Below are 20,460 nucleotides of genomic sequence, written 5' to 3'. Positions count from 1 at the left end.
TAATTTGTAAAAATAAGAATAACATAGATCTCTACAGCACATTAAATAAGCAACCCACATATAACCAGCAACTCATAGTCTATAGGTTATACAGGATAGACACGCTTCTTTAAAAACTTTAAAGCTTTAGTCCGGATTTCTTTTGTTTTTAGGCCATAAATGATAGGATTCAACGTGGGAGACATAATCATAGCAGCCACTCCACTAAATTTTCTTAAATGTGGTGAAACATCAGCAAATCTATAGGAAATAAGAGTAAAAGAGCCCAAACACTCAAATATTAAAAAGACTATTAAATGTGTGGCACAAGTCTGTAGCGCTTTGCTTCGTGTGTCCGAACTTTTATTTCTAAAGCATGCGATGAGGATCTGAATGTATGTAAAAGTCATCATACCAACCGTCACAACCTGTGAGACAGCTACAGTCATTAATCCATAAATGTTATTGATAGTAGTGTTTGCGCAAACCAGTTGCAGCAAAGATGGGTTATCGCAGTAAGTGTGAGTCAGGTGGGATCTGCAGCGTGGTAAACGCAGTAGCAGGATAAAAAGAACAGCTATCATAAGTACATTAGAGAGCCAGACCAGTGAGATCAGCTTCATGAGGTGTGCATTACTCATGATTGTGTTGTAATTCATAGGCTTGCATATCGCCACATAACGGTCGTACGCCATAGCAGACAGGATGTACACAGCACCTGCAGCATACACATGTATAAAAAATGCTTGAGTAACACAAGTGGAAAACTGGATCGTCTTGGTATCCCACAAGAGTTCCTTGATAACTTGGGGGAACAGAGCTGTAGAGCCAATCAGATCATTTATGGGCAGGTTTAACAGAATGACATACATGGGTTGATGAAGACTCTTGTTCAAAATGATGATGGAAAGAAGGGAGATGTTGCAGAAGAGAATGATCATGTATGCCAAGGTTGCAAAGAGGAATGCAGGAATGACGGTGTCAGGGGGCAAGTCAAAGCCCTGAAGTGTTAATGTAGACGATATATTTGAAATATTGTCCATTGTTTTTTTGAGACCTGTAAAACAGAATTCAGATGGTCAGAGTAAAATTACACATCGTTAAAAATAATGGTGACATTTTCATTAAAATCAAATAAGTAAGTTTAATAGTTTTAAAACATTAATATAAATGTGCATATAATATAATGTGCATATTCTGTGTTATGTCAGGCAGTATAAAACATATTACAGTATAGTGCTGCATGCTAACTTGTTCTTAAAATAAAACACAAGGTAAAAAAAGTCACAAATAATATTACCATAAAACTAATTGTAGTTTACCATGTTTTTTTCTATAAACAAAACACAATCAAATAAGCAATATCCTATATAGGCCCTAAAATATACTATAATATTGAATTTAACACCCATTTAGCGTACATACTCAGTTTCTAAATGAGGGCTTCCTAATTCCTCTTATGTAGTAGGTTACCAGACATGTATTTTTTTCAAGACAAACTGCAGCACATACTAATTATCTCACGATGAGTACAGCACCTACCTCCTCACTGCAAAGCAGCCATGCTTTATAGTGTTTGGAATGAGTATAAGAGTCCCTTGATGCTAATACGTACATGTAAACAACACCATTAATCATTACAAGTGAACATCTATCAAAGTGTGCACTGTGGGCTTATTGCTAAACATTCAGTTAAAGTCAAAATGTAACTCTACACAGGAGTTTAGAGTTACAGTATATAAGGGTGTATAATTTGAATTACATGGCAGCCATGAAATTGTAATGATTTATGTTATTAATTGAGCATAAATTATTAAACAGGGTTGCAGCAGGTCCGGTTCAGTTTTAATGAATCTTTCTCTGTTTTATTTATGTTTTAATCATAAATCATACATTTCCATTCTCGTTTTTATTTTGTTTAATGATGTTCTACATTTAAATTTTTTGTATTTTATCATTTATAAAGAACTTTAAATGACCGCAGTATATAAAAGGTGTCATATGAATAAACCTGCCTTGCTCATTTATTTTTTCAGCCAGCCATATAATTTTTTAAGTTCTCAGACATATCCAATCAGTTTTTATGCACACAAGCCAAGCTTCAGTCCCATTTGAACAACAATAAAGAAACTAACTTTAGCCCCAGTACAGTGGATAAGTCTTATTCATGAACAAAAAAGGAATAATATGGTTAATATACACTGCCTGGCCATAAAAAAGATCACACACTAATATTTAGTTTGACCGCCTTTAGCTTTGATTACGGCACGCATTCGCTGTGGCATCATTTCCACAAGCTTCTGCAATGTCACAACATTTATTTCTGTCCAGAGTCGCATTAATTTTTCCCAAAGATCTTGTATTGATGATGGGAGATTTGGACCACTGCACAAAGTCTTCTCCAGCACATCCCAAAGATTCTCCATGGGGTTCAGGTCTGGACTCTGTGGTGGCCAATCCATGTGTGAAAATGATGTCTCATGCTCCATGAACCACTCTTTCACAATTTGAGCCCGATGAATCCTGGCATTGTCATCTTGGAATGTTCCCGTGCCATCAGGGAAGAAAAAATTCATTGATGGAATAACCTGGTGGTTCAGTATATTCAGGTAGTCAGCTGACCTCATTCTTTGGGCACATAACGTTGCTGAACCTAGACCCTGACCAACTGCAACAACCCCAGATCATAGCACTGCCCCCACAGGCTTGTACGGTAGGCACTAGGCATGATGGGTGCATCTCTTCAGCCGCCTCTCTTCTTACCCTGATGCGCCCATCACTCTGGAACAGGGTAAATCTGGACTCATCAGACCACATGACCTTCTTCCATTGCTCCAGAGTCCAATCTTTATGCTCCCTAGCAAATTGAAGCCGTTTTTGCCGGATAGCCTCACTGACAAGTGGTTTTCTTAAGGTTACACAGCTGTTTAGTCCCAATCCCTTCAGTTCCCTTTGCATTGTGCGTGTGGAAATGCTCTTACTTTCACTATTAAACATTTCCCCGAGTTCTACTGGAGTTTTTCTACCATTTGATTTCACCAAACGTTTAAGTGATCGCCGATCACCATCATTCAAGCTTTTTTCTGACCACATTCCTTTCTCGAAGATGATGTTTCCCCCCCACTGTCCTTCCACTTTTTAATAATGCGCTGTACAGTTCTTAACCCAATTTTAGCAGTTTCAGCAATCTGCTTAGATGTTTTCTCTGCTTGATGCATGCCAATAATTTGACCCTTCTGAAACAGATTAAAATTTTTTCCACGACCACAGGATGTGTCTTTCCACATGGTTGTTTAACAAATGAGAAGTTACTCACTGCATCAGTTAGGGTTAAATAACTTGTTGCCAGCTGAAACATAATCACCCATGCAGTAATTATCCAATGGGAGGCTCTTACCTATTTGCTTAATTAAATCCAGATGGTGACTTTTTTTTTGGCCAGGCAGTGTATGTACAATCACGACCACCACTATTAAATTAAATTAAATGTTCACTGCCTGCTGTAACAACAACGTAACTGCCCTGTCCACAGGTATGTTTACTGCTTTCACATCCATGAGCACAAAATTCTGTCACATGTTAAATACCCATACAGCAAGCCCACATGAGCTCTGCCTATGCAAAATAAGCAAAGAATAAGGGCTGTGATAAAAGTACATATCACATTTAAATATCACCACCTTGCTCGGGTGATTGTTGAAAAATTTTAAAATGTTAGAACTGTAGATATATTAACATAATTTCTTATATTACATGACAGTAAGTGTAAACCATGAACAGTGACAATGTAGTAATATTTACAGGGGAATAGTTATTCCAATGTGCCTTTGAGAGTACTCTACTTTTATTTTAAATAAAAAATCATTTCATCACTACTTTTTCTAAGCATTCCGCTCAACCCTTGATATTTTTATCCACTACAGAAATGCAATTTTAAGACATATACAAAAAATGACTTAATTTAATCAATTGCCTTTATTGAAACAACAAAAGTCATGTTTTAAATGCTGCAGAACACAGTTTTAAAGGCCGTAAAAAAATCCCTTGTTCACCGAATACACGAAGCGTTTCATAATTTTGGCCACCAGATGCCGCTGTTGTGTGCGGTGTCATGAAGCTGGTGGTTTAAATTCAAATGGTTTAATAACCACAAAATTAAGCTTCTGCCATGGTCATCTCACTCCCCTGATCTGAACCCAGTAAAAAGCTGTGGGGTAAACTAAAGAGGAGAGGGCACAAATGGGGACCTAGAACTCTGGACAGTCTGGAAAGGTTCTGTAAAGAGGAACAGTCTCAAAATTTCTGCTCTGTGTTTTTTTTCTTCCACAGAACAATAATATTAACAATAAAAATAATAATAATAATAATAATAATAATAATAATAATAATAATTTATTTTCTGCAGTTAAAGGTTTTAAAAATGTTTTGAGTCTAACATTAATCAAATTTATTATTTAATTATTTCTCCTTTCATTCAAATTTACCCAGAAAAAGAGAGAAATGATTCAAAAAGTATTCAGGACTTTCAGGAATATTAACATGTTATGTAAAAATGTTATATAATGATGTTTTTAGATTCTTATCAGATCAAAAACTTAAGTTTCTTAACTTAAGCAAATAAATGAAGGCCCTTTTTTGTAGAACCCCTTTTGGTAACGATGACATCTGCAAATCTTCCTGGATATATCTCTATATCCTGGATCAGACCTGGATTTATAGTCTTTCTATACGGTTTAATAGGGCATCTCAAGGCCCTCATTAAGAGATTTGCTTCAGAACCACTCCAGTGTGTCACCCCATTATTGTAAATGTCCATTTTATCAGACCACAGAATCCAGACTTGCCAGATTTTGGCAGAAATGTGATGATATGAAGATGGTCCAGGTCCAACAAAGACAAGCACGTAGCCAGATAAGAACACGCACAGCTGTTAGAGAACATAATAACCCAATAATGTACACATACAGTTTTCCCATGAACCACCGAGGCGATGTCGTGCCACGGCATTCTGGGAGTCGTGTACCTGTCGATGAAATCTGCACAGACAACCACCGAGACGAGACGTCAGTTTAATCAAGAAACAAAACGTATCAGAACAGTAAACAGGGCGGGCAACTTTATATTTATGGCTATGTTTTTGATACAGGGTGTCCAATAAGTGTAATGTTTTTAATTGGGGTGTCTAACAGACTCAACAGGCTATAGTTTGGAAACGGTGTCAAATATATTTATTATCATTTATTAGGATTATAACGTGATGTCTTACACTTTGGTTCCATTCATGACAGGACAGGTAGTTACTGCTTACACAAGATTCATCAGATCAAGTTTAATATCAAACACAGTCATGAACTATTTAGTGTCTCCAGTTCACCTCACTTACATGCTGTACTGTGGAAGGAAACCGGAGCTCCTGGAGGAAACCCACACAACGAGGAGAACACGGGGTGTCAAATAAGCTTGTAGATTTGAAATGGGGTGTCCAACAGGGTCATAGTTTTAAAATGGTGTCTCCGACAGGCTGAAGTCCACATCCATTTGTACGTAAAAAAATATGACATAATATCACAGTCAGGGTTTTCTTTTTGACCTTAAGCCACTAGTTGCCATCAAACCTGTCAGATATTTTTGACCAAAGTAGAAAAACAGTTGTAAAAAACACTGAAATCATCAGAAAATTATTTGATTATCATTGTATAAATGCATACTTATGTGTTTAATAGAAAAAATATAAGAAAATATTACTTAATATATTGAATAATACATTTTACAGCAATTATTAAGTTTAAATATTTTTTTTAACTATTTTGACAAGCTATACCAGCCGTGCCAACCTTTTGCTTTTGTTGCTTTTTTTTTAACACAATTAAAAATGTATTTCGAATGTCACTTGTTTTCATTCCATATATTATCGGATTAACAAGTGGAAGCATTATAGGCATTAATATACCACTAATTTTCTGTGCATTAGGTGGTAGATTCTCAAATCTGTATGAAATAATCATGAAGGAAGCGACTAGTTCAAAAAGAAAAAATGAAATTAACTGTGCCATGCATGTGTTTACAGCTTTACTTCTGGCATCGGTCTGTGTTCGGGAAATACAGGCTTTAAGAATTGATGCATAACAGAATAACTGGATTGCCAAACTAACACCCTGAGCAAATCCAGTTATAAATAATGAATAAATATTGTTTATGGTTAAATCATCTCCACATGAGAGTCGAATCAGGGATACATTATCACAAAACACATTATAAATATATGATTTACACTTTGTAAGTCTGGCCTGAAGTGCAAACAACACAACAATGAGGACAACATCAACACCCCAGACCAGAGCTATGATACCACAGACTGTGCTGGGATTCATTATAGAGTGATATCTGAGTGGCTTGCATATTGCTATGTAGCGATCAATAGACATGGCTGCCAGAACAAAAAGCTCGCTGGTTCCAGACAAATGAAGCAAAAAACCCTGCATGACACAAGTTGGGTAATAGACCATGTTTGTTTGAGTTACAATATCCACCAGAATTCTGGGAAGACAAGCAGTTATTCCAACAAGGTCTGCCAGAGGGAGACTGAACATAATGTAAAACATCGGCTTATGAAGTCTCGGCTGGGTCACAATCAGAGCCAGGATTGTTATGTTACCCAACACTGAAAACAAGTACATCAGAGTTCCAGTAATAACGACAGGATAAACAGCTTGTGGTGGAACATCAAATCTTGCAATTCGAAGGTTAAAAATAAACGTATTATTTAAAAGTGCTGCATCCATTTAAAACCTGTAGAAAAAATGAACAGAAAACAGTTATTGCTGCACCGTTATGAAACTGTATTGTTATTAAATAATCCTTGCTTCATAATAATTTAATTGTAGCATTTGAATTAATCTGAAAACAGGCTTACATGTGATATTAGCCACAGCTTCTAAAAGTCTTAAACAAGGCAAATATTCCATTGGTGAGCAGAGAAGCTTCGTGCCACATTTATCTACTACACTGTATATCCTCTACAGACCATGCAAGTGACATCACCACACAGTCATTGGTACACGCTTCCCATTCTAGCACATTATTTATTAGACACTTTTATTCAAAACAATTTATGATTTAGAATAATCAACCCAAGCAATTGAGGGCTACAGGTCTTGCTTAAGGGCCCAACAGTGGCAATCTGAGAGAGGTGGGCCTCGAGCGTTACACCAACACTAACCAACATGTAAATTAATATGTTTAGATTCTCACTGTCATCTGGATGGTACCAGGTTAAGTTTGTTTGTTTGTTTATTGGGATTTTAACCTCATGTTTTACACTTTGGATCCATTTATGACAAAAACGGTAGTTACTCATTACACAAGATTTATCAGTTCACAAGTTTATATCGAACTCAGTCGATGACAATTTTGTATCTCCAATTCACCTCACTTGCATGTCTTTGGACTGTGAGAGCTTCCCACTTAGCCACCGTGCCACCCGGTACCAGGTTAAGTTTGTACTTTGTAACAATATGATTTATTACACTAGAAGTAATTTTAGTTCTTAAATTATGCTAAGTTTTCTAAATATATAACAAAATCTTCTAGGTTGGCATGGACTCCCTGTTTCCCATTAGTGACTATTGTTGACTATAGCTGTGTAGTATAGACTAATCTGTGCTTACACATACATGGCTACTTGGACTTCTGTCATTAAAATGGAATTGACACACTGGTCCTTCCTGTGTTTTCATATGATGAGAGGCAATTTGTCAGGATGGTCGGACTTTATCCAAGAACCATCACAAACAGGTCTGCCAAAAATTAAAAGCTGCTGGGTCACTTGTTCATTGAATTTGGGCTACACTCAAGAAAGTAACCCTGCTTAATAATCACCACATTAAAGTCTGGAGTTTGTGCCGTGTACACAGACAGAGAAAAAGCAGGAGAACATTTGTTTTTTTCTGGCATGGCGGCTTAAAAGCCCTCAGTAACGTCTTTCGACTAAAGCTTTAACGTGTATGTTATGTGACACTTAGGTTTAAATCTCGGTGTCTGGATGTCGTGAAGTCCTGTTACATCTGACATAAAGAAAATATAATAATAAATCCACATAAAGAACCTTGTATCAACAGTCCAACGATGGTGGTGAAACGATTAGCACTTTAATTTGGAGGATCTAAAGCAATTGTGCAAAATCTCTAACTACTACACTTTCCATGTCCTTTTGAGAGGAAAGCAGTTACAGAAAACACTAAAATCATCAGTGTGATAATCAAATTATTTAAATCTTTTGATTAACATATTATAGAAGCATACATATGTTTAATAGACTAAAAAATTAAAGAAAATATTTAAAGAGTAAGGAATTCTACATACTACATTTTATAATACGTTTTACATCAATTTTAAAATTTAATAATACAATTAAATTTAAAGTTTACATTTCTATACGGTTTAATAGGGCATCTCAAGGCCCTCATTAAGAGATTTGCTTCAGAACCACTCCAGTGTGTCACCCCATTATTGTAAATGTCCATTTTATCAGACCACAGAATCCAGACTTGCCAGATTTTGGCAGAAATGTGATGATATGAAGATGGTCCAGGTCCAACAAAGACAAGCACGTAGCCAGATAAGAACACGCACAGCTGTTAGAGAACATAATAACCCAATAATGTACACATACAGTTTTCCCATGAACCACCGAGGCGATGTCGTGCCACGGCATTCTGGGAGTCGTGTACCTGTCGATGAATCTGCACAGACAACCACCGAGACGAGACGTCAGTTTAATCAAGAAACAAAACGTATCAGAACAGTAAACAGGGCGGGCAACTTTATATTTATGGCTATGTTTTTGATACAGGGTGTCCAATAAGTGTAATGTTTTTAATTGGGGTGTCTAACAGACTCAACAGGCTATAGTTTGGAAACGGTGTCAAATATATTTATTATTATTTATTAGGATTATAACGTGATGTTTTACACTTTGGTTCCATTCATGACAGGACAGGTAGTTACTGCTTACACAAGATTCATCAGATCAAGTTTAATATCAAACACAGTCATGAACTATTTAGTGTCTCCAGTTCACCTCACTTACATGCTGTACTGTGGAAGGAAACCGGAGCTCCTGGAGGAAACCCACACAACGAGGAGAACACGGGGTGTCAAATAAGCTTGTAGATTTGAAATGGGGTGTCCAACAGGGTCATAGTATGGAAATGTGGTGTCCAATAAGCCTGTCGTTTGGGAACGGGGTGTCCAACAGGGTCATAGTTTTAAAATGGTGTCTCCAACAGGCTGAAGTCCACATCCATTTGTACGTAAAAAAATATGACATAATATCACAGTCAGGGTTTTCTTTTTGACCTTAAGCCACTAGTTGCCATCAAACCTGTCAGATATTTTTGACCAAAGTAGAAAAACAGTTGCAAAAAACACTGAAATCATCAGAAAATCATTTGATTATCATTGTATAAATGCATACTTATGTGTTTAATAGAAAAAATATAAGAAAATATTACTTAATATATTGAATAATACATTTTACAGCAATTATTAAGTTTAAATATTTTTTTTAACTATTTTGACAAGCTATACCAGCCGTGCCAACCTTTTGCTTTTGTTGCTTTTTTTTTAACACAATTAAAAATGTATTTCGAATGTCACTTGTTTTCATTCCATATATTATCGGATTAACAAGTGGAAGCATTATAGGCATTAATATACCACTAATTTTCTGTGCATTAGGTGGTAGATTCTCAAATCTGTATGAAATAATCATGAAGGAAGCGACTAGTTCAAAAAGAAAAAATGAAATTAACTGTGCCATGCATGTGTTTACAGCTTTACTTCTAGCATCGGTCTGTGTTCGGGAAATACAGGCTTTAAGAATTGATGCATAACAGAATAACTGGATTGCCAAACTAACACCCTGAGCAAATCCAGTTATAAATAATGAATAAATATTGTTTATGGCTAAATCATCTCCACATGAGAGTCGAATCAGGGATACATTATCACAAAACACATTATAAATATATGATTTACACTTTGTAAGTCTTACCTGAAGTGCAAACAACACAACAATGAGGACAACATCAACACCCCAGACCAGAGCTATGATACCACAGACTGTGCTGGGATTCATTATAGAGTGATATCTGAGTGGCTTGCATATTGCTATGTAGCGATCAATAGACATGGCTGCCAGAACAAAAAGCTCGCTGGTTCCAGACAAATGAAGCAAAAAACCCTGCATGACACAAGTTGGGTAATAGACCATGTTTGTTTGAGTTACAATATCCACCAGAATTCTGGGAAGACAAGCAGTTATTCCAACAAGGTCTGCCAGAGGGAGACTGAACATAATGTAAAACATCGGCTTATGAAGTCTCGGCTGGGTCACAATCAGAGCCAGGATTGTTATGTTACCCAACACTGAAAACAAGTACATCAGAGTTCCAGTAATAACGACAGGATAAACAGCTTGTGGTGGAAGATCAAATCTTGCAATTCGAAGGTTAAAAATAAACGTGTTATTTAAAAGTGCTGCATCCATTTAAAACCTGTAGAAAAAATGAACAGAAAACAATTATTGCTGCACCGTTATGAAACTGTATTGTTATTAAATAATCCTTGCTTCATAATAATTTAATTGTAGCATTTGAATTAATCTGAAAACAGGTTTACATGTGATATTAGCCACAGCTTCTAAAAGTCTTAAACAAGGCAAATATTCCATTGGTGAGCAGAGAAGCTTCGTGCCACATTTATCTACATGTATATCCTCTACAGACCATGCAAGTGACATCACCACACAGTCATTGGTACACGCTTCCCATTCTAGCACATTATTTATTAGACACTTTTATTCAAAACAATTTATGATTTAGAATAATCAACCCAAGCAATTGAGGGCTACAGGTCTTGCTTAAGGGCCCAACAGTGGCAATCTGAGAGAGGTGGGCCTCGAGCGTTACACCAACACTAACCAACATGTAAATTAATATGTTTAGATTCTCACTGTCATCTGGATGGTACCAGGTTAAGTTTGTTTGTTTGTTTATTGGGATTTTAACCTCATGTTTTACACTTTGGATCCATTTATGACAAAAACGGTAGTTACTCATTACACAAGATTTATCAGTTCACAAGTTTATATCGAACTCAGTCGATGACAATTTTGTATCTCCAATTCACCTCACTTGCATGTCTTTGGACTGTGAGAGCTTCCCACTTAGCCACCGTGCCACCCGGTACCAGGTTAAGTTTGTACTTTGTAACAATATGATTTATTACACTAGAAGTAATTTTAGTTCTTAAATTATGCTAAGTTTTCTAAATATATAACAAAATCTTCTAGGTTGGCATGGACTCCCTGTTTCCCATTAGTGACTATTGTTGACTATAGCTGTGTAGTATAGACTAATCTGTGCTTACACATACATGGCTACTTGGACTTCTGTCATTAAAATGGAATTGACACACTGGTCCTTCCTGTGTTTTCATATGATGAGAGGCAATTTGTCAGGATGGTCGGACTTTATCCAAGAACCATCACAAACAGGTCTGCCAAAAATTAAAAGCTGCTGGGTCACTTGTTCATTGAATTTGGGCTACACTCAAGAAAGTAACCCTGCTTAATAATCACCACATTAAAGTCTGGAGTTTGTGCCGTGTACACAGACAGAGAAAAAGCAGGAGAACATTTGTTTTTTTCTGGCATGGCGGCTTAAAAGCCCTCAGTAACGTCTTTCGACTAAAGCTTTAACGTGTATGTTATGTGACACTTAGGTTTAAATCTCGGTGTCTGGATGTCGTGAAGTCCTGTTAAATCTTACGTAAATAAAATATAATAATAAATCCACATAAAGAACATTGTATCAACAGTCCAACGATGGTGGTGAAACGATTAGCACTTTAATTTGGAGGATCTAAAGCAATTGTGCAAAATCTCTAACTACTACACTTTCCATGTCCTTTTGAGAGGAAAGCAGTTACAGAAAACACTAAAATCATCAGTGTGATAATCAAATGATTAAAATCTTTTGATTAACATATTATAGAAACATACATATGTTTAATAGACTAAAAAATTAAAGAAAATATTTAAAGAGTAAGGAATTCTACATACTACATTTTATAATACGTTTTACATCAATTTTAAAATTTAATAATACAATTAAATTTAAAGTTTACATTTCTATACGGTTTAATAGGGCATCTCAAGGCCCTCATTAAGAGATTTGCTTCAGAACCACTCCAGTGTGTCACCCCATTATTGTAAATGTCCATTTTATCAGACCACAGAATCCAGACTTGCCAGATTTTGGCAGAAATGTGATGATATGAAGATGGTCCAGGTCCAACAAAGACAAGCACGTAGCCAGATAAGAACACGTACAGCTGTTAGAGAACATAATAACCCAATAATGTACACATACAGTTTTCCCATGAACCACCGAGGCGATGTCGTGCCACGGCATTCTGGGAGTCGTGTACCTGTCGATGAAATCTGCACAGACAACCACCGAGACGAGACGTCAGTTTAATCAAGAAACAAAACGTATCAGAACAGTAAACAGGGCGGGCAACTTTATATTTATGGCTATGTTTTTGATACAGGGTGTCCAATAAGTGTAATGTTTTTAATTGGGGTGTCTAACAGACTCAACAGGCTATAGTTTGGAAACGGTGTCAAATATATTTATTATCATTTATTAGGATTATAACGTGATGTCTTACACTTTGGTTCCATTCATGACAGGACAGGTAGTTACTGCTTACACAAGATTCATCAGATCAAGTTTAATATCAAACACAGTCATGAACTATTTAGTGTCTCCAGTTCACCTCACTTACATGCTGTACTGTGGAAGGAAACCGGAGCTCCTGGAGGAAACCCACACAACGAGGAGAACATGGGGTGTCAAATAAGCTTGTAGATTTGAAATGGGGTGTCCAACAGGGTCATAGTATGGAAATGTGGTGTCCAATAAGCCTGTCGTTTGGGAACGGGGTGTCCAACAGGGTCATAGTTTTAAAATGGTGTCTCCAACAGGCTGAAGTCCACATCCATTTGTACGTAAAAAAATATGACATAATATCACAGTCAGGGTTTTCTTTTTGACCTTAAGCCACTAGTTGCCATCAAACCTGTCAGATATTTTTGACCAAAGTAGAAAAACAGTTGCAAAAAACACTGAAATCATCAGAAAATCATTTGATTATCATTGTATAAATGCATAGTTATGTGTTTAATAGAAAAAAATATAAGAAAATATTACTTAATATATTGAATAATACATTTTACAGCAATTATTAAGTTTAAATTTTTTTTTTTTAACTATTTTGACAAGCTATACCAGCCGTGCCAACCTTTTGCTTTTGTTGCTTTTTTTTTAACACAATTAAAAATGTGTTTCGAATGTCACTTGTTTTCATTCCATATATTATCGGATTAATAAGTGGAAGCATTATAGGCATTAATATACCACTAATTTTCTGTGCATTAGGTGGTAGATTCTCAAATCTGTGTGAAATAATCATGAAGGAAGCGACTAGTTCAAAAAGAAAAAATGAAATTAACTGTGCTGTTGTGCTATCAACAGTCCAACGATGGTGGTGAAACGATTAGCACTTTAATTTAGAGGACCTAAAGCAATTGTGCCAAATCTCTAACTACTACACTTTCCATGTCCTTTTGAGAGGAAAGCAGTTACAGAAAACACTAAAATCATCAGTGTGATAATCAAATGATTAAAATCTTTTGATTAACGTATTATAAAAGCATACATATGTTTAATAGACTAAAAAATGAAAGAAAATATTTAGAGTAAGAAATTCTACATACTACGTACATTGTATAATACATTTAACATCAATTTTAAAGTTTATTAATAAGTTTAAATTTAAAGTTTACATTTTGACAAGCTCAACCAGTCATGCCACACTTACATAAATGCAATCTTTTGTCTTTTTAACACAATTAAAAATGTGTTTCGAATGTTCCTTGTTTTTACTCCATATATTATTGGATTAACAAGTGGAAGGATTATAAAAATTAACATACCACTAATTTTCTGTGCATTGGGTGGTACATTCTCAAATCGGTACGAAACAACAGTAAAGGCAGTGACTAGTTCAAAAAGAAAAAATGAAATTAACTGTGCCATGCATGTGTTTACAGCTTTACTTCTAGCATCGGTCTGTGTTCGGGAAATACAGGCTTTAAGAATTGATGCATAACAGAATAACTGGATTGCCAAACTAACACCCTGAGCAAATCCAGTTATAAATAATGAATAAATATTGTTTATGGTTAAATCATCTCCACATGAGAGTCGAATCAGGGATACATTATCACAAAACACATTATAAATATATGATTTACACTTTGTAAGTCTGGCCTGAAGTGCAAACAACACAACAATGAGGACAACATCAACACCCCAGACCAGAGCTATGATACCACAGACTGTGCTGGGATTCATTATAGAGTGATATCTGAGTGGCTTGCATATTGCTATGTAGCGATCAATAGACATGGCTGCCAGAACAAAAAGCTCGCTGGTTCCAGACAAATGAAGCAAAAAACCCTGCATGACACAAGTTGGGTAATAGACCATGTTTGTTTGAGTTACAATATCCACCAGAATTCTGGGAAGACAAGCAGTTATTCCAACAAGGTCTGCCAGAGGGAGACTGAACATAATGTAAAACATCGGCTTATGAAGTCTCGGCTGGGTCACAATCAGAGCCAGGATTGTTATGTTACCCAACACTGAAAACAAGTACATCAGAGTTCCAGTAATAACGACAGGATAAACAGCTTGTGGTGGAACATCAAATCTTGCAATTCGAAGGTTAAAACTAAACGTGTTATTTAAAAGTGCTGCATCCATTTAAAACCTGTAGAAAAAATGAACAGAAAACAGTTATTGCTGCACCGTTATGAAACTGTATTGTTATTAAATAATCCTTGCTTCATAATAATTTAATTGTAGCATTTGAATTAATCTGAAAACAGGTTTACATGTGATATTAGCCACAGCTTCTAAAAGTCTTAAACAAGGCAAATATTCCATTGGTGAGCAGAGAAGCTTCGTGCCACATTTATCTACATGTATATCCTCTACAGACCATGCAAGTGACATCACCACACAGTCATTGGTACACGCTTCCCATTCTAGCACATTATTTATTAGACACTTTTATTCAAAACAATTTATGATTTAGAATAATCAACCCAAGCAATTGAGGGCTACAGGTCTTGCTTAAGGGCCCAACAGTGGCAATCTGAGAGAGGTGGGCCTCGAGCGTTACACCAACACTAACCAACATGTAAATTAATATGTTTAGATTCTCACTGTCATCTGGATGGTACCAGGTTAAGTTTGTTTGTTTGTTTATTGGGATTTTAACATCATGTTTTACACTTTGGATCCATTTATGACAAAAACGGTAGTTACTCATTACACAAGATTTATCAGTTCACAAGTTTATATCGAACTCAGTTGATGACAATTTTGTATCTCCAATTCACCTCACTTGCATGTCTTTGGACTGTGGGAGGAAACTGGAGCTCCTGGAGGAAACCCACTTGGACACGGGGAGAACATGCAAACTCCACACAGAAAGGACCTGGACCGCCCCACCTGGGGATCAAACCTAGGACCTTCTTGCTGTGAGGCGACAGTGCTTCCCACTTAGCCACCGTGCCACCCGGTACCAGGTTAAGTTTGTACTTTGTAACAATATGATTTATTACACTAGAAGTAATTTTAGTTCTTAAATTATGCTAAGTTTTCTAAATATATAACAAAATCTGCTAGGTTGGCATGGACTCCCTGTTTCCCATTAGTGACTATTGTTGACTATAGCTGTGTAGTATAGACTAATCTGTGCTTACACATACATGGCTACTTGGACTTCTGTCATTAAAATGGAATTGACACACTGGTCCTTCCTGTGTTTTCATATGATGAGAGGCAATTTGTCAGGATGGTCGGACTTTATCCAAGAACCATCACAAACAGGTCTGCCAAAAATTAAAAGCTGCTGGGTCACTTGTTCATTGAATTTGGGCTACACTCAAGAAAGTAACCCTGCTTAATAATCACCACATTAAAGTCTGGAGTTTGTGCCGTTTACACAGACAGAGAAAAAGCAGGAGAACATTTTTTTTTTTTCTTGCATGACGGCTTAGAAGCCCTCAGTAACGTCTTTCGACTAAAGCTTTAACATGTATGTTATGTGACACTTAGGTTTAAATCTCGGTGTCTGGATGTTGTGAAGTCCTGTTACATCTGACATAAAGAAAATATAATAATAAATCCACATAAAGAACATTGTATCAACAGTCCAACGATGGTGGTGAAACGATTAGCACTTTAATTTAGAGGATCTAAAGCAATTGTGCCAAATCTCTAACTACTACACTTTCCATGTCCTTTTGAGAGGAAAGCAGTTACAGAAAACACTAAAATCATCAGTGTGATAATCAAATGATTAAATATTTTCTTAAATTTTTTAGTCTATTAAACATATGTATGCTTCTATAATATGTTAATCAAAAGATTTTAAAGAGTAAGGAATTCCACATACTACATTTTATAATACATTTTACATCAATTTTAAAATTTAATAATACAATTAAATTTAAAGTTTACATTTTGACAAGCTAAACCAGGCATGCCACACTTACATAAATGCAATCTTTTGTTTTTGTAACACAATTAAAAATGTATTTCGAATGTCACTTGTTTTTATTCCATATATTATTGGATTAATAAGTGGAAGCATTATAAAAATTAATATACCACTAATTTTCTGTGCATTAGGTGGTAAATTCTCAAATCTGTATGAAATAACCATGAAGGCAGTGACTAGTTCAAAAAGAAAAAATGAAATTAACTGTGCCATGCATGTGTTTACAGCTTTACTTCTGGCATCGGCCTGTGTGCGGGAAATACAGGCTTTAAGAATTGATGCATAACAAAATAACTGGATTGCCAAACTAACACCCTGAGCAAATGCAGTTATAAATAATGAATAGATATTGTTTACAGTTAAATCATCTCCACATGAAAGTCGAAGCAGGGAAACATTATCACAAAACACATTATAAATATATGATTTACACTTTGTAAGTCTGGCCTGAAGTGCAAACAACACAACAATGAGGACAACAGCAACACCCCAGACCAGAGCTATGATACCACAGACTGTGCTGGGATTCATTATAGAGTGATATCTGAGTGGCTTGCATATTGCTACATAGCGATCGACTGACATGGCTGCGAGGGCAAAAAGCTCAATGGCTACAGAAAAATGAAGCAAAAAACCCTGCATGACACAAGTTGGGTAATAGACCATGTTTGTTTGAATTACAATATCCACCAGAATTCTGGGAAGACAAGCAGTTATTCCAACAAGGTCTGCCAGAGGGAGACTGAACATAATGTAAAACATCGGCTTATGAAGTCTCGGCTGGGTCACAATCAGAGCCAGGATTGTTATGTTACCCAACACTGAAAACAAGTACATCAGAGTTCCAGTAATAACGACAGGATAAACAGCTTGTGGTGGAAGATCAAATCTTGCAATTTGAAGGTTAAAACTAAACGTATTATTTAAAAGTGCTGCATCCATTTAAAACCTGTAGAAAAAATGAACAAAAAACAATTATTGCTGCACCGTTATGAAACTGTATTATTATTAAAAAATCCTTGCTTCATAATAATTTAATTGTAGCATTTGAATTAATCTGTAAACAGGCTTACATGTGATATTAGCCACAGCTTCAAAAAAGTCTTAAACAAGGCAAATATTCCATTGGTGAGCAGAGAAGCTTCGTGCCACATTTATCTACTACACTGTATATCCTCTACAGACCATGCAAGTGACATCACCACACAGTCATTGGTACACGCTTCCCATTCTAGCACATTATTTATTAGACATTTTTATTCAAAACAATTAATGGTTTATTAATTTTTAGTTCTTAAATTATGCTGAGTTTTCTAAATATATAACAAAATCTGCTAGGTTGGCATGGACTCCCTGTTTCCCATTAGTGACCATTGTTGACTATAGCTGTGTAGTATAGAATAATCTGTGCTTACACATACATGGCTACTTGGACTTCTGTCATTAAAATGAAACTAACACATTGGTCCTACTTGCCAAGGTCATGAGGTAAACTAACATTCTCCTCATGATGAGAGGCAATTTGTCAGGATGGTCGGACTTTATCCAAGAACCATCACAAACAGGTCTGCCAAAAATTAAAAGCTGCTGGGTCACTTGTGCTTTGAATTTGGGCTACACTCAAGAAAGTAACCCTGCTTAAAAATCACCACAATAAAGTTTGGAGTTTGTGCCGTTTACACAGACAGAGAAAAAGAAGGAGCAGGTTTTCTTTCTTGCATGGTGGCCTAAAAGCCCTCAGTAACGTCTTTCGACTAAAGTTTTAACATGTATGTTATGTGGCACTTAGGTTCAAATCTCGTGTCTGGAGGTCCTGAAGTCCTGTTACATTTGACGTAAAGAAAATATAATAATACATTCACATAAAGAACATTGTATCAACAGTCCAACGATGGTGGTGAAACGATTAGCTCTTTAATTTGGAGGATCTAAAGCAATTGTGCAAAATCTCTAACTACTACACTTTCCATGTCCTTTTGAGAGGAAAGCAGTTACAGAAAACACTAAAATCATCAGTGTGATAATCAAATGATTAAAATCTTTTGATTAACGTATTATAAAAGCATACATATGTTTAATAGACTAAAACATGAAAGAAAATATTTAGAGTAAGAAATTCTACATACTACGTACATTGTATAATACATTTAACATCAATTTTAAAGTTTATTAATAAGTTTAAATTTAAAGTTTACATTTTGACAAGCTCAACCAGTCATGCCACACTTACATAAATGCAATCTTTTGTCTTTTTAACACAATTAAAAATGTGTTTCGAATGTTCCTTGTTTTTACTCCATATATTATTGGATTAACAAGTGGAAGCATTATAAAAATTAACATACCACTAATTTTCTGTGCATTGGGTGGTACATTCTCAAATCGGTATGAAACAACAGTAAAGGCAGTGACTAGTTCAAAAAGAAAAAATGAAATTAACTGTGCCATGCATGTGTTTACAGCTTTACTTCTGGCATCGGTCTGTGTTCGGGAAATACAGGCTTTAAGAATTGATGCATAACAGAATAACTGGATTGCCAAACTAACACCCTGAACAAATCCAGTTATAAACAATGAATAGATATTGTTTATGGTTAAATCATCTCCACATGAGAGTCGAATCAGGGATACATTATCACAAAACACATTATAAATATATGATTTACACTTTGTAAGTCTGGCCTGAAGTGCAAACAACACAACAATGAGGACAACAGCAACACCCCAGACCAGAGCTATGATACCACAGACTGTGCTGGGATTCATTATAGAGTGATATCTGAGTGGCTTGCATATTGCTATGTAGCGATCAATTGACATGGCTGCCAGAACAAAAAGCACACCGGTTGCATAAAAATGAAGCAAAAAACCCTGCATGACACAAGTTGGGTAATAGACCATGTTTGTTTGAGTTACAATATCCACCAGAATTCTGGGAAGACAAGCAGTTATTCCAACAAGGTCTGCCAGAGGGAGACTGAACATAATGTAAAACATCGGCTTATGAAGTCTCGGCTGGGTCACAATCAGAGCCAGGATTGTCACGTTACCCAACACTGAAAACAAGTACATCAGAGTTCCAGTAATAACGACAGGATAAACAGCTTGTGGTGGAAGATCAAATCTTGCAATTCGAAGATTAAAACTAAACGTGTTATTTAAAAGTGCTGCATCCATTTAAAACCTGTAGAAAAAATGACCAGAAAACAGTTATTGCTGCACTGTTATGAAACTGTATTGTTATTAAATAATCCTTGCTTCATAATAATTTAATTGTAGCATTTGAATTTATCTGTAAACAGGCTTACATGTGATATTAGCCACAGCTTCTAAAAGTCTTAAACCAGGCAAATATTCCATTGGTGAGCAGAGAAGCTTCGTGCCACATTTATCTACTACACTGTATATCCTCTACAGACCATGCAAGTGACATCACCACACAGTCATTGTTTAACCTTTGGCACACGCTTCCCATTCTAGCACATTATTTATTAGACATTTTAATTCAAAACAACCTGAGAGAGGTGGGCCTCGAGTGTTAGACTAACACTAACCAAAATCTATATAAATATGGTTAGATTTAGTGGCTGTGAGGGCCAATTAAGTACACTGAAGTTAAGTTTGTTCTTTGTAACAATGTGCAATATTATACTAGAGGCAATTTTAGTTTTTAAATTACGTGAAAATGAGTTTTCTTAATATATAACAAAATCTGCTAGGTTGGCATGGACTCCCTGTTTCCCATTAGTGACCATTGTTGACTATAGCTGTGTAATATAG

At 36.0% G+C, this 20,460-nt stretch overlaps 6 protein-coding genes across 6 annotated transcripts; all 6 read right to left on the bottom strand.

The window, feature by feature from the left end:
- Nucleotides 1-86: 86 nt before the first annotated feature.
- On the bottom strand, nucleotides 87-1,028 carry LOC134334835 (olfactory receptor 52E4-like). The gene has a single exon (XM_063017306.1). The coding sequence runs from the start codon at nucleotides 1,020-1,022 to the stop codon at nucleotides 87-89; it is 936 nt and encodes a 311-aa protein (XP_062873376.1). The 5' UTR covers nucleotides 1,023-1,028.
- A 4,749-nt stretch (nucleotides 1,029-5,777) lies between these two features.
- On the bottom strand, nucleotides 5,778-6,761 carry LOC134334834 (olfactory receptor 5H19-like). Its single transcript, XM_063017305.1, has one exon. It carries the CDS (start codon nucleotides 6,759-6,761, stop codon nucleotides 5,778-5,780), a length of 984 nt encoding a protein of 327 aa, XP_062873375.1.
- A 2,783-nt stretch (nucleotides 6,762-9,544) lies between these two features.
- LOC134334833 (olfactory receptor 5H19-like) lies at nucleotides 9,545-10,528 on the bottom strand. The gene has a single exon (XM_063017304.1). The coding sequence runs from the start codon at nucleotides 10,526-10,528 to the stop codon at nucleotides 9,545-9,547; it is 984 nt and encodes a 327-aa protein (XP_062873374.1).
- Nucleotides 10,529-13,922: 3,394 nt separating this feature from the next.
- On the bottom strand, nucleotides 13,923-14,873 carry LOC134334832 (olfactory receptor 51I1-like). Its single transcript, XM_063017303.1, has one exon. It carries the CDS (start codon nucleotides 14,871-14,873, stop codon nucleotides 13,923-13,925), a length of 951 nt encoding a protein of 316 aa, XP_062873373.1.
- A 1,798-nt stretch (nucleotides 14,874-16,671) lies between these two features.
- On the bottom strand, nucleotides 16,672-17,622 carry LOC134334831 (olfactory receptor 51I1-like). The gene has a single exon (XM_063017302.1). It carries the CDS (start codon nucleotides 17,620-17,622, stop codon nucleotides 16,672-16,674), a length of 951 nt encoding a protein of 316 aa, XP_062873372.1.
- A 1,284-nt stretch (nucleotides 17,623-18,906) lies between these two features.
- Nucleotides 18,907-19,857, bottom strand: LOC134334830 (olfactory receptor 52N4-like). The gene has a single exon (XM_063017301.1). It carries the CDS (start codon nucleotides 19,855-19,857, stop codon nucleotides 18,907-18,909), a length of 951 nt encoding a protein of 316 aa, XP_062873371.1.
- Between the last annotated feature and the right edge of the window lie 603 nt (nucleotides 19,858-20,460).

This window comes from Trichomycterus rosablanca, chromosome 20 (assembly GCF_030014385.1).
Source record: "Trichomycterus rosablanca isolate fTriRos1 chromosome 20, fTriRos1.hap1, whole genome shotgun sequence".
NCBI lineage: Eukaryota > Metazoa > Chordata > Actinopteri > Siluriformes > Trichomycteridae > Trichomycterus > Trichomycterus rosablanca.
The sequence above is the reverse complement of the archived record's forward strand: the minus strand, read 5'-3'. Positions and strand labels throughout refer to the sequence as shown.